Here is a 14,502-nt window from a genome sequence, read left to right as displayed (position 1 = left end):
GAAATATTAATTTTGAATGAAAAAGTAAAAAAAAAAACTATTTGAAGTATTGGCCATTGCTTTTTACACATTTTTACCACCTTTCTGGTGATAATACGATGGAAAACAGATTTTCGTTCGTAGTTTAAAGCAAAACTTTCTCAAGTGATTTTTCGGTTTTCCATTTGGTTTCATTCAATTCATGTGGTACCCATTTCCCACACTTATGAATCTTTCCTATACCTTTCAAACGGTCTGAATTGTTTAACATGGCTGTCATTTCCTTCTGTCTCAAAGTATGACCTTCATACAATATTGCTTGCAATTCGGCGTCTTCAAACTGTTTTGGGGGTCTTCCAGGTACTTTATTCCTCACATCAAAATCACTATCTCTGAACTGATGAAACCATCTTTGGCATGTTACTACTGATAGATATGCCTCGACAAGCATTCGATGCGGCTCTGCAGCACTGTTCTTCAAATGGAAACAAAAAATGAATGCTTACCGCATATTATCACTTTTCGGTACAAAATTTGACATTTGCAACTTAATGAAAAAATATGATGTTGTTTGATCAATGACTGTAAGGTTATTGAATATGTTTGACAGATGTCATGCCAACCAAAACAGAAGAAAAAATAAGGCTCTTTTACAACAAATGTTCTCTACAGACACATTTGTATCTTAACGCTCACTTCATACAGGAACACCTGGTACTACTTATGATTTTTTAATGATTTTCGTTATTCTAATAAGTTTTATGACGAATATGTCGTTCAGAGCGTATTATTTAGGTGGGATGTGTGATATTTAAATGAAATTATATGGACAAGTTTTCTTAAAAATGGTTAAGCCATTTGGTTGGTCTAAACCTCACATCCCTGATATAAGGAATTCCGAATATCAGGCTGACGTTTTCCACATCAACTCAATATACTAAATTTAGCCTCTTTGGTCGAGTTAATATCGCATACATATACAATAACTCATTTGAAGATGTTTTAAATATAATTTTAGCTGATGTGAACTAAAATATAGCAATAAAACTAAGTCTAACTTTCAAGTACTCAAGGAGGACTTGGAAAAAATTTCAGTATATTTTCGGATTTATATTTACGGGGATTTATATTTAGATCTTAGTTTCCCTCGAGTTCCCTTTTGAAAAGGTTGTCTATGCCATTATGCAGAAAGCACCCGTGGATAAAGTCCGCAATTGTGGGTGCACGGAAAGTTCCAAAGAATAACTTCCGACTGCGCACTGGTAGTTAATTTTTTGCTTACATACCAATCGGGGATAAGTGGTAGGGCGAAGCAGGTTGAGAAGAACCGCAGTGAAACTTTTCATGGGTGGACCGAAACTCAGGGGGAAGGTTACAGTGAGAGTATTCATCAGATCACTGCGGTCAGATGATAGAACGTCAATACTGGCCCTGAGTTCGCTGTAGCTGCTCAAGGCTAGTCAATGAGTGTTTTTTTTTACTTGTTTGGATGCTTAAGCGTAATTATACATATATACAAATATTACTCTGATAATATATATTAGGTAAAGTAAAAAGTTCGTTCATTTTTATTGATTTTTCAAAGATGATAACTTTGTGTACATTTGTCCGATTTAAGTCAAATACGCGCCGTTTTGTTCGTAAATTTGTTGCCAACTTCATTTCACCCCTCTCGTAGAATACTGCGTCCCTATTGCCAAAAAACTTGGAGAGCCAATTTTCACAGGCCTCTCTTGAGGCCAACTTCTCACTAATCACTTGGTGGCAGGTCCGGACTATAAGGTGGGTGCATTAGACCTCCCATCCAAGCTCCAGGAGCTTCTGGCGAGTCACCAAAGACGTGTGTGGCCTAACGTTGTCCTGACGGAACACAATTCGGCCTCTGTTGATCAAAGATGTCCTCTTCTGGATGAGTGCTGCCTTCAAGCGGTGCAGTTGTTGGCAGTAGAGGGCCGAATTGAGCGTTTGGCCATAGGGGAGCAGCTCGCAGTAGATGATTCCTTGCCCATCCCACCAAACACACAGCAAAACCTTCCTGGCCGTCAATCAGGTCTTGGCCACCATCTGGGCCGCTCCCCGAGCTTTGACCACGACCGTTTGCGCTCGATGTTGTCATAAGTGACCCATTTTTCATCGCCAGTCACAATCCGCTTCAGAAACGGGACGATTTTGTTGCAATTCTGCAGCGATTTGCAGATGGAAATTCGGTCCATCATGTTTTTTGCGTTAGTTCGTGTGACACCCAAACATCGAACTCCTTTTTGAATCCAAGGTTATGCAAATGGTTCCAAACGGTTTTCTGGCTTATCTTTAGTTCCTCAGCAATTAAATAAGTGCTCACGTGATGGTCTGTTTCCACTATTTCCATGATTTTATCGCAATTTTCGACGACAGGCCTCCCGACGCGTGGTGCATCTTTGACATCGAAATTACCGGAACGGAACCTAGCAAATCAGTTTTGTGCTACACGTTCGCTTACAGTATCAGGGCCATAAACTAAATTAATGTTTTCAGCCGCTTTGGCTGCTTTTTCGCTTTGATCAGAGAAAAATTGTAAAATATAGCGAATTTTCACTTTGTTGGTGTCCATCTTTGACGAGCGCTCCCAACGAACTGAGTAAATCAATCGAAAAACTGTCAAAGACAAACTTTTAGCGCGAATAAATACGTTTTCAGCGCCGTGTAATATGACATGATGCGACACGTAACACTAGTACTATGGACAATAACGCCATCTCTTAGATAAAAACCGAACGAACTTTTTACTTGCCCTAATATAATATGTAACATATATGGTATGAGATCGCAGACCTAAACGGATGACTTATAGTAAATTACAAGTAAAAGACGGTAAATTCATTATTTACTTTGTAGCAACGCACAGTTAGCAGAACGATTATATAATTTATAATTTATTTGATCCAGTCATAGCAAAATATTATAAAGAAAAACTCTGGAAAACCCAACTTTAGCATGTAGTTTCTGCCTTAAATAAACCCTCTGTGTATCCAGCAGGACGCCCTGTTATTAGTTCGTCGCTGTAATCAACCCAACATATGGTGCGACATTTCTGACCATTACGAATCTTCCAGTCAAATTGCACTCGACTGTCACTAGACTCCAATACCTTCAAAGCCTCATTAAAAAATCTCATTTCAAATTTTCGTTTTCTGGAGGGCATCAGTTGATCACATAAATGGTTCACATCAACTTCGCGACCTTCTGAACTCTCGCTATTTGCTGCATGATTCTGCAGTTCCTCTATAATATTTTCAATGAAACTTTGCACAGTCTGTAGATGTTGTTTTTGGATGCGACGGACATAGTAATATGAAAAACAAAGGAATATTAATACACACAACAGGAGCGATAGATTTCCGCCGAGATTTATGAATCGGTGAGCTTTTTGGTATAGCTGACATGGCAAAGACATCTGAGGATGTTTCAGTACAAAAAATATATTCTGATTTGCTAGTATATTGTCAACTCCATTAAAAATAACTGTCGCTCCTTTATTATCAACCATGTCTATCTTCCACTGGGGATTGCAAGTTATGAGATACTGAGCCGCTCTCAAATTTCGAATATCCACTGAACTATCCCCTTTGTACTCTTGTCTAATAAATTCTGTCACACTGATAGCTTTCGTTTGTTTAGTATCGTAACAGTAAAACCGTTCTGATGGTTTTCTTAGTTGCATCATTAGCAGACGCACAATTGTTAATGCTGGTTCCACACGTTCCTTCTCAATACAGATGAATGGTGGTCGCAAAAACGGGTTTGCTGGGTTAATTTTATTACAGATTACATAGTTAGTATTACCTTCATTGATGTACTTTGAGAAATCGGCAATCTTCGCCATATACATAAAAGTTATGGCTAAGAAAAATAATGTAAAGGCCCACCATACGCTGTTGGTATAATTTTCTTGCAAGCCTAGAAGTCTCCAAAGCATAGTGGTGTATCCGCATGGACTGTTGTTAGCTAAATTGAACTGTGAATCTGCCAATTGAATGCTATTCCTTATATTCTGGTCTACTAAAGGATTCGGTAAAAGAAATGGTACTTGGTCGGTCATTTGAGTGTCGGTATTTGCGATATCATACAGATCCGGAACAGCATTTGCTGCATCGTCCTCGCCGAGTAGTGCGCTATTATGCAGGCTATGGTGATTCCAGTCATGGGCTTGAATAACCACCAAATTATCCAGCTCTTGTTTGGCGCGCACCGTCAAGTATGTTCGTTTTGACACCTTTCGATTTTTCAAATTTTTAATATGATTTTTAAGCTTTTTCACAAGGAAACCGCGACTCGTTTCTGTTATGGGAACATTCGGGAAGTCATATTCTAGCAATTTATGACGTAATTCAACATCAGTTAAATTATCAAAATTTTCCAAAGACATTTTCACAAATAAACAGTTTTAAATTTTAATTATTCTATTAATAGTGATTTAACAACAAATTTTATCTAACAATTTATTTATTTTTATATAGCTACAAATAAAATTTTTATGTTTTTATTATTTTCTCAAAATGAAAATTTGTATTTTTTACAAGATAAATAAGACATTGCATTCGTTTTAAAAATATTTTTGAAATATTTGAGGGTTTCAGTGAATAAAATTGTCAATGAATACTTTTCTACGAATAGTTGCATATTTTTTCTCGGCATAAACATACATAGATATGTCCTTGTGAAGTACGCGTACATGCCAAGTATTCGGACGCTGTTTTTGGGTCGTCTTTAGTATACCTTCCCACGATTTCAAGGTTAAAAGGGGTATGGTTGGTTAGAGAAGATTTCCCAGATTAAGAATATATATAAATAACTGGAACCGCCGGAAACTTATAGTTTTCGAGATATTTGCATTTTAAGTTGAAAATTTGATAAATTTTATCTTGCAATTTCTCGATTTCTATTTAATTTTTCTTTATGTTATGCACTTATTATACACTAACACTTCCCTAAATTGTTTCTACATATTTATTTTATATTTAAAAATACATTACGCCTAAACAACGTTTACAAATTGTTCAACTTTATTACAAAAATTCACTTTCTGTAAAAAAAGATTCGCTGAACTTATGGTCAACACAATCGGCCTACTGAGCGTACTATTCGCAACACCATCTCCCACCTTCAGACCCAACATTCATTATTGGATAATATTCGACTGAATAGACCACGTCCAGCACGCAGAGAAGAAAATATAGCGGCCGTAGCTAAGAGTATATACGAAGGCCATGGAGAGTCGATTCGGCAACTCGGACTGACGTATGGAATGACTTGGCGCATTTTACGTCGAGATCTTAAATTTAAAGCGTACAAACTACAGCTTTTGCAAGTACTGAAGCCGCTCTTGAAAAGTTCATCGGTCCATATTTTTTAAAAAATGATGCCAGTGAGAACGTAACCATCTATAGCGACCGTTAACGTGCCATGATAAACGATTATTTGATGCCTCAAATTGAAGCTCGTGATCTCGGAGACATTTGGTTTCAATAAGACGGCGCCACTTCCCACACATCACATCAATCAACGGATTTATTGACACTTTGGTGAGCCAATAGTTTCAAGTATTGCGCCGGTCGTTTGGCCACCAAGACCGTCATGGAAAATTGGACTCAACGGATGGACCATTTTAGACGTAGCTGCGGCCAGCTTTTGAAAGAGATAATCTTCAAAAAATTATGACAAAAATATTCTTTCGAATGATAATAAATATTCCCCATTAAATTTGAATTTTTTGTGTTTCTTTCTTTAAAAAAGTAGGAAACCTCGAGATGGAGCACCCTATACTCCATATCTATCTCGATTAGTTTTAGGTGATACAACCGACCATTAGGTGCAGCAACATCTTGAGAGTATGAAAAGGGGTGTAGTAGGGCACATCGGGTTCAGCTAGAATAGTTGTAAAATTGCTTGAAAATAAGTTCTCAAGTATACCTGAGCAATGTCAAACATTAATGCAATCTGCTCATCTATTTTTATGCCCCCTATGATTTTAGAATAATTTAAGCTGGCGGGAAGTATATTATAATATTAAAACTAAGTGAATCTATAACCTTCAATATAAGTTGATACGATACCAAATTTCATTGTAATTCATTCACCATTTCGTCGAACAATGAAGTTGAATCCTTTCGCTATATTTTGTAATATAAAGTTTTGGCAACAACCGAAGGTATATCCCCGGCTTTGATCCTTGCAAGTTGCACGATTATGAAATGTTCGGTTACACCCGAACTTAGCACTTCCTTACTTCTTTTAAATTATGTCTGAGCTGAAAGAGTCGAGAGTCTTTTTCCACAAAACCTTAGGACCCAACGGAAAACAGGTTGTTAATATGATTCCATTTAGCAAAGACGCTTACTTTCAATTTTCGCACACAAAAACTGTTGAAACAGTCGTCAACAACGTAGAAGGTTATGACGCCCTTCTCTTATCATTGTGCGATATCTACGCTTATTGCTGTAACTTTCTTGTTAGTGGGTGCATGTGTCACAGAGTCAATTTGATACATGTTAAAATTGTATCCATCTTCGCCTTTCTAAAAAAGCAACGGGTATTGCTGAACGTCATCGATGGGTTTCGGATATACGCTGTAGCGCGTTACTTTGTGTGAGAAGAACAATATCCCTTTTATCAAACTCATTGCCAACAATAATAAAAATCGACGGTGATTTTGCAAAAAATGCCCCCGATATAACCTTCTACAGCAATAAACGAATAACTGTGCAAATTTTCTCGTCTTACCGTTTGGGCGTTCTGCGAGTATATAACGAAGTAGAGTTTCCTTTTTATAATTTTGCAACATGTTGCTTCAGAGTACAATGGTTTCGCTCATTTGTTTGTATTACCTAAAACTAATCAAGATAGATATGCAGTTATATTATAGGTATATGTATATACAATATAAATGAGCAGGATGACGAGATGAGTTGAATTCCGTGTGTCTGTCTGTCCGTCCGTGTAAGCTGTAACTTGAGTTAAGAGTGAGATATCGTAATGAAACTTAGTACACGAGTTCCTTGGCAAATAAGAGAGGACGAGTTCGTAGATGGGCATAAACACTTAATTCATATGCAAAACTGTCATTTGGCACAGAAGATCGCAGTAGCAAAGGGGCACCTTGGGGCTAAATTTTTTTTTAAAAATGAGCGTGGCCCACCCCCTAATACCGAATATGTGGACCCAAGTTCCTACAGCGAACATTATAGATATATACGCCATATACCTAATAGATTTTCGATCTTCCGGTTTACTTTATACCGCATTTTTGGCCAATATGTGAGTTATCTTAGTGAAAACAAGAGAGCACGTTTTGCTAATAACATTGTATTTTTGTATCTGATATAATTTATATCACGATTTTCAAACACCCAGCTGACTTTACTCCATATATATTGGTGATGGTAAGTGTACCATAATGAAAGTCAGGGAGCATATTATTAGTACATATGAGGAATCGTTAGTATGAGGCATGCTAATAGTAGTATGTCGTATTGTCAGAAATACCATATACCATTCCGTATACCTGATATACAATTTTCAAACTTCCGGTTGGCTTTATACCATACAAGTATATGCGAATTACTCCAATATACTACATATAAAGATTTTCGTTTTTCTAACAGTATTATCACTGTTTTGGTTCCTTGAACCCGTCATTGGAATGTCCACCAAGATACAATTACTTTACTTTCTCCACGAACTTGCCAGTTTTTTATTGGTAATATGTAGGCGATATGACTAAAACTTCTTGTTGCCACAACCGAACCAAATTAAAATTATTCATTAATCTTGAAATCGGCGCACAAATTCAGCAAGCCAGTTATGATGATTCCGCGATGGCATTAAATACTTTTCCGCCGATCATTGTCAAATGTGATTCATGTTCTACTCCCCAATTTCCCAAATTCTGGTGAAAAGCCCTTTAGTGTGGTCACCAAGACATTGCAAATTCACATCAGCCGAACATTCAGTTACACGTATGCCACTGAGATAACACTCCCTTTTACTTTTAACCAAAACATCGTAGCTCGTATAAATATTGCAGTTTCGTTCTTTTGCACCATATTGCAACAATTTATAAGAGCTTTTTGTGTAGCCTCCATCTAAAAACCGAGCCAAAGCTTCCTCAGGTGTGTAAGAAATAGCGGTTTTTATGTCATCATCTTAACTTTTAATCATTTTCGAAACTAGTGCGGATTCTGAGCTCAACATTGAAACAATTTGCGAAGCATTCCTTTTATCAGCCTTTTAAATACTTACGCTCGTTGCTACCATTAACTCTTCGTGCGCATGCTGAAAAAGATTTACTTTTACGTTGATCAAATACGGCTACAGGAAAAATTAGATCTCCATCTAACTATTCCTTATTTCGCTCTTCAACCAATCCCATGATCCTGTAACTCGCTTGCCACTGATTCTCTCTTGTTCTTATTTAAATTTTGAGAGATCAACAACATTAGAAAAAACATGACTTTCAACCGCTAAAATATTGTTTGTTGGCACTGGTTGACTATGCCAAATTAAAAAAATATCTAAAAAAATAAAAAAATCACAACGTTGCAAAAATATACAGCTAATTTTTCAACTTATCATACACGATAGATCATATTAACAAACAAACCAAAAACTATGGCTCAGACAGTCGAATCCACCCAACTTGTATTACACAGAAAATTGGGTTACATATGCTAAAACACTTTATTACAAAGGGCGGTAAAAAACCGCGATTAATCACTAAAACTGCACAGATCACAAACATATTATATAAATTTAATACATTCCTAATAATTTTATAACACCACCAATTTAAATAAAAAATTTTAAAAATAAATAAAAACATCATCTGAGGACACTGAAGGATTTGCACCCCACATGACGACGCCACCTCTCTCAACCTCTGAGTGGGCGGTGCCACGCCCTAAAGTGATTCTGTATATCAAATAACAGTCTTGTATCTTATTGTGCAGCTTTGTTATGGCAATTCATTGTTTTTGATTAATGGCGTTTTGTGGGCGTGGCAGTGGTCCGATTACGCCCATCTGCAATACCAACCGTCTTACGGTACCAAGAAACATGTGTACGAAGTTTCATAAAGATATCTAAATTTTTACTCAAGTTACAGCTTGCACGGACGGACGGACGGACCCGGATTTCAACTCGTCTCTTCATCCTGATCATTTATATATACATAACCCTATATCTAACTCGATTAGTTTTAGGTGATACAAACAACCGTTACTTGAACAAAACTATTATACTCTGTAGCAACAGGTTGGGAGAGTATAAAAAGGACAGAATCATCGGTCACACGGCATTCACTATATACAATTCGACAGCCCAATTCAAATCGATTCTACACTGCGATATATACGATCAAACGCGCTACAAACATTTTTTAATCTGTCAACCCATTCGTTTACAAACATCGATCGACATCGCTGCGGACTTTATTCGACCATCCACTTCGATACCGTTCCGCAACCCTTTTCGATATAGCGATTCAGCGCAGTCGTCTTTTCGTTTAACATCGATTCTGCACGACTGTCTTTATTTCACTATTTAAATACATAAATACATGTTAAAAATAAAAATAAAAAAAATTATCGCTTATTTCCCATATGTTATAGATATTATGTATTTTTACTTGTAATATTAACCGTGAGTGTAAGTGGCTCACAAAAACTTAAATACAGTGCTGTCTGCTTTTCATTAAAGTGGGCACCCAATTATTCATGTACGAACAAACTTTGTACTAAATACAAGAGCAAGTCAAACTGACGATCAACGCGAAGCACGAAATAAAGTGATACGAGCAGCAATCAATTATATCGTGGAAGTCGTTTACAATTGACAGCAAATGGGCTATTGGAACCAACGAACGTTGTGTGCAAACATTGCAAGGCATTTGCGTTTCGCAATGAAACTCCTAGATTGTGTTCCGCGAGCGGTCAAGTCAAATTGACGATATCCTCACCGACACCTGAGTCACTTCATTCAATGGTTTCCTGAGATGAACCAGATTTTAAAAATTTTTTGACTTATATCAAGCAATACAGTAATTCTTTTCAAGTTATATCAATTGGCGCAACAAAAGATATTCAAGAAAATTGTATGCCAACTTTAATGAGTCAGAGGAAAATTTATCATCTAACAGCTTCCTTATTGCACTTAGCAACGCCAGATAGTGGATTAAAATTTTTGCATATCTTTTTTTTGGTGATTCAGCTAGACAAGTCGATCAACATTATGCAAACAACAATTCGGTGAAATGACGAATTGTAGAACAACTATGGAACTGGAATTAGTTGCATTATTCACGACCACGTTGGACTGCACGCCGTCTGATGACCATAAAATTGTCCTTGAAGCTTATAAGATGCCTTCAGGACGTGAGACGTTGTAATGCGTCAACAATTGACAAAGTCGCTATTGTAGTCATGGGTGAAAATTTATAAAACTGAGATATTGTTTTACATCGGCGTATTAATCAATTGCAGCATATATCCGAAACACATCATTATTGCTGACCGCTTCTATTAAGAATTATTTTAAACTTTTTAGTTTGATGTGCTTCAAAAGCGTGTTTTTTAGATTTTTTTAAACTACACATGTTAATTTCATTTTCAATTCATGAAAGACACCCCATGGTTGTTCACTGGGCTGTACATCTAGAAAATACGCAAAGACTGTACTTTATAACGTAAAACGTATTGCAATGAATATTGGCTGTCATCGACCACCTTTTTCGAAATGTGCCAGAATGATGACTTTAAAGAAATTTAAGCGACGAAAACAAAGACAGGTGGTTCCAAGTTAGCCACAAGTTTTTTCCGTCGAAGCACTAGTCATCTTTACACAGCCAAACGCATTTAAGGTGATTTCGTCAAATCCTAAATAAATACGAACTTGCAGTTTCTTTGTTTTTTTTTTTTTGCAGGTACGTTGTTAGAAGGCGGTAGAACAGCTCATTGCGAACTCAAGATGCCGTTAAGCATACAAATAAATGAAACATAACTTGCAACCTTTCGAAAAAATTCTACGATAGACAAAGTATTGCAGGAGAACAAATTCATAGTTTGGGATAAGTTTACGATGACACACAATTACAAGACGATATGCAGAACGACCAATTTGTATAACTTTTGTCACTTAACTAAAACAAAGACCAAACTCATCGAGAAGGTTATCCCAAAATCAAAAATCTTGGATGGTTAAGCGAAAGAGGTATATTTTCTGCAAAAAACGTTGATGTTAACGAAATGTATTCCAGATTCAAAATAAGATATTTAGTTGGCGAATTAATGACATACAAATCGATTGATTTCGTTACTAACTAATATGATAACCAAAGGAGTTCATAAATTCGCAGGTATTACTACCTCATAATTGCAACTAAATATCGGATCGATAATCATTAATTAACATAATATAAACCAGACTGGTCTCTGTATTGGCACCCGACTTGCGGTGAAAAAATTAATGTATGACGTCATCGAGCCACAATTTTGAAGGGGAGGGACAAACGCGAAGGCGTTTTGCTTCCATTTTATATAAAGAGTATTATACAGAGTATAATAGTTTTGTTCACCTAACGGTTGTTTGTATCACCTAAACCTAATCGAGTTAGATATAGAGTTATATATATATAAATGATCTGTCTGTCTGTCCGTCTGTCCATTTATCCGTCTGTGCCAGCGATAACTTAATAACGTTCCTTGGCAAAAACGAGAAGACGAGTTAGTAGAAGGGCCACGTCACAAAACGCCATTAAACAAAAACTTATATAGTGCGATAACTAAGCACTTCATTTAAAGCTGTAATTTGGCATCGGGAATTGCAGTAGTAAGAAGCATCTGTAGACATAAAATTTTTAAAAATGAGCGTGGCCTCGACCTCTAATAGGTTTAATGTACATAACCTCCTAAACCACTAAAGCTACAATAACCAAATTCGCTTATTACAAATCCTATTAGAACCCCCACCGACAGTGTGAAAATAAAGGAAACCGGATTTTAACCTCGCCTTCTTCCCATATAACGGTTCTGTTAAAAAATACGGGAAACCCTCATTTACCTAATATAAAGATTTTCGAACTTCCAGTTGACTTTATACTCGTACTACACATATCGACCAATGTGGGAGTTATTTTAATGTGGGAGTAATTTTAAAGAAATTGAGAGAGCGTATTTTTCCAATAACAGTGTATCTTTGGGTCTATCAAAATACTGTTAGAAACTACTAAAAGCGTGATAAATCAAGCACTAAACACGCCAGAGGCATTAAATTTTATCTCTCGGATGGTGTGGATGAGTGTGAAAATAGGTGAAATCGGATTACAACCAAACATATTTCCCATATAACACCATTTTACATTCCATCTGATTCTTTCACTTTCCACTACGCAAATCAAGCAACAATGATTGTATCGGGGTAAACCTTTGCGTGAATAATGCGTTTAAAGTGTACCCACTTGTGACCAAAAATTGTCTAAATCGAACCAAAACTGTTCAAGCCCCTAGGTACTGAATATGTGAACCACAGTGCCTATAGCTAACTTTTTACCCAAAATATCGGTCAATGTGTGAGATATATAATTGAAATTTGGAGAGGATCCTTTCCAAATAATAGTATGTCAAAAATGGGTTGAATATTCCATAAGCCTCCATAACCTAATATAAAGATTTTTGAACTTCCAAGTGACTTTATACCACATATTTCAAGCAAATAAGAAAGATTCCTTAGCAAAATTTACTGTAAGTATAATATTGGATATACTATAGTTTAATGCCGAAAATATGTGAAATTGGTTCACAAATTACACAAACTATTATATACTACATATAGATTTTTTTTTGTTCTAACAAACCGTATGCATCTGAAGGTATTTGACTAGCTTTGATCCTTGCAAGTTGCGAGAGTATAAAATGTTCGGTTACACCTGAACTTAGAACTTCCTTACTTGTTTAATATAAAGTTTATGTCGCATATTAATAACCCTCCCAACCGACGCGATACGTGCGGAGTTAGCCAAGTAAGAGAAGGCAAGAGATTTTTTTAAGTGTTGAGATCTAAAACTGTTCAGCTACAGAAACAAAAATTTCTACAGCTAAGATATACTTGTACTTGTATATAATATATCGACAATTAAGTTAGATACCTTATCAAAATTGACTGAACATATAATATCGTTCGGTTTTTATTGATTTTTCAAAAGATGATAACTTTGTGTACATTTGTCCGATCTAAGTTAAATATGCGCCGTTTTGTTCGTAAACTTGTTGCCAAAGAGATGCCAACTTCATTATACCCCTCTCATAGAAGGCTGCGTCCCTATTGGCAAAAAACTCGGAGAGCCAATTGTTACATTACTATCTTGAGGCCAACTTCTCACCATTAAGCGCGTTCGCCATGGACAGGAAAAGATGGTAATCACTTGGTGCCAGGTCCGGACTATAAGGTGGGTGCCTCAAATCCGAGCTCCCGGAGCTTCTGGCGCGTCACCATAGACGTGTGTGGCCTGGCGTTGTCCTGATGGAACACAATTCGGCCTCTGTTGATCAAAGATGGCCACTTCTGGATTAGTGCTGCCTTCAAGCGGTCCAGTTATTGGCAGTAGAGGGCCAAATTAAGCGTTTGGCCATAAGGGAGCAGCTTGTAGTAAATGATTCCTTGCCAATCCCACCAAACACACAGCAAAACCTCCCTGGCCGTCAATCCGGTCTTGGCCACCGTCTGGGCCGCTTTCCCGAGTTTAATCACGACAGTTTGCGCTCGATGTTGTCGTAAGTGACCCATTTTTCATCTCCAGTCACAATCCGCTTCAGAAACGGGTCGATTTTGTTGCAATTTAGCAGCGATTCGCAGATGGAAATTCGGTCCATCATGTTTTTTTGCGTTAGTTCGTGTGGCACCCAAACATCGAGCTTCTTTTTGACTTGGATTCAAATAGCAAATGGTTCCAAACGGTTTTCTGGGTTATTTTTAGTTCCTCAGCAATTAAATAAGTGCACACGTGTCGGTCTGTTTCCATTATTGCCATGCTTTTATCGCAATTTTCGACGACAAGCCTCCGAACAAGCATCGAAATTACCGGAACGGAACCTAGCAAACCACTTTTGTGCTACACATTCGTTTACAGTATTGGGCCCATGAACTAAATTAATTTTTTCAGCCGCTTTGGTTGCTTTTTCGCCTTGATCGAAGAAAAATTGTAAAATATAGCGAGTTTTCTCTTTGCTGGTGTCCATCTTTGACGAGCGCTCACAACGTATTAGTCAATCAATCGAAAAACGGTCAAAGACAAACTTTTAGCGCGAATAAACACGTTTTCAGCGCCGTATAGTATGACAGGATGTAACACTAGTACTATAGACAATAACGCCATCTCGTAGATAAAAACCGAACGAACTTTTTACTTGACCTAATACTATAATTTAATGCCGAAAATATAGAAATTGGTCCACAAATTACCTAAACTACCATATACTCGTACCATATGTATTGATT

At 37.0% G+C, this 14,502-nt stretch overlaps 1 protein-coding gene across 1 annotated transcript; it reads right to left on the bottom strand.

Moving 5' to 3' along the window:
- Positions 1 to 2,834: 2,834 nt before the first annotated feature.
- LOC106619383 (inner nuclear membrane protein Man1) lies at positions 2,835 to 4,503 on the bottom strand. Its single transcript, XM_014237447.3, has one exon. The coding sequence runs from the start codon at positions 4,382 to 4,384 to the stop codon at positions 2,948 to 2,950; it is 1,437 nt and encodes a 478-aa protein (XP_014092922.1). The 5' UTR covers positions 4,385 to 4,503; the 3' UTR covers positions 2,835 to 2,947.
- Between the last annotated feature and the right edge of the window lie 9,999 nt (positions 4,504 to 14,502).

The sequence above is a fragment of the Bactrocera oleae genome, chromosome 4 (assembly GCF_042242935.1).
Source record: "Bactrocera oleae isolate idBacOlea1 chromosome 4, idBacOlea1, whole genome shotgun sequence".
Lineage (NCBI taxonomy): Eukaryota > Metazoa > Arthropoda > Insecta > Diptera > Tephritidae > Bactrocera > Bactrocera oleae.
This window is presented reverse-complemented; position numbering and strand designations above follow the sequence as displayed.

Coding starts and splice junctions, on each gene's coding strand:
- LOC106619383 (XM_014237447.3), bottom strand. CDS start 4,384: ATGTCTTTGGAAAATTTTGATAATTTAACTGATGTTGAATTACGTCAT.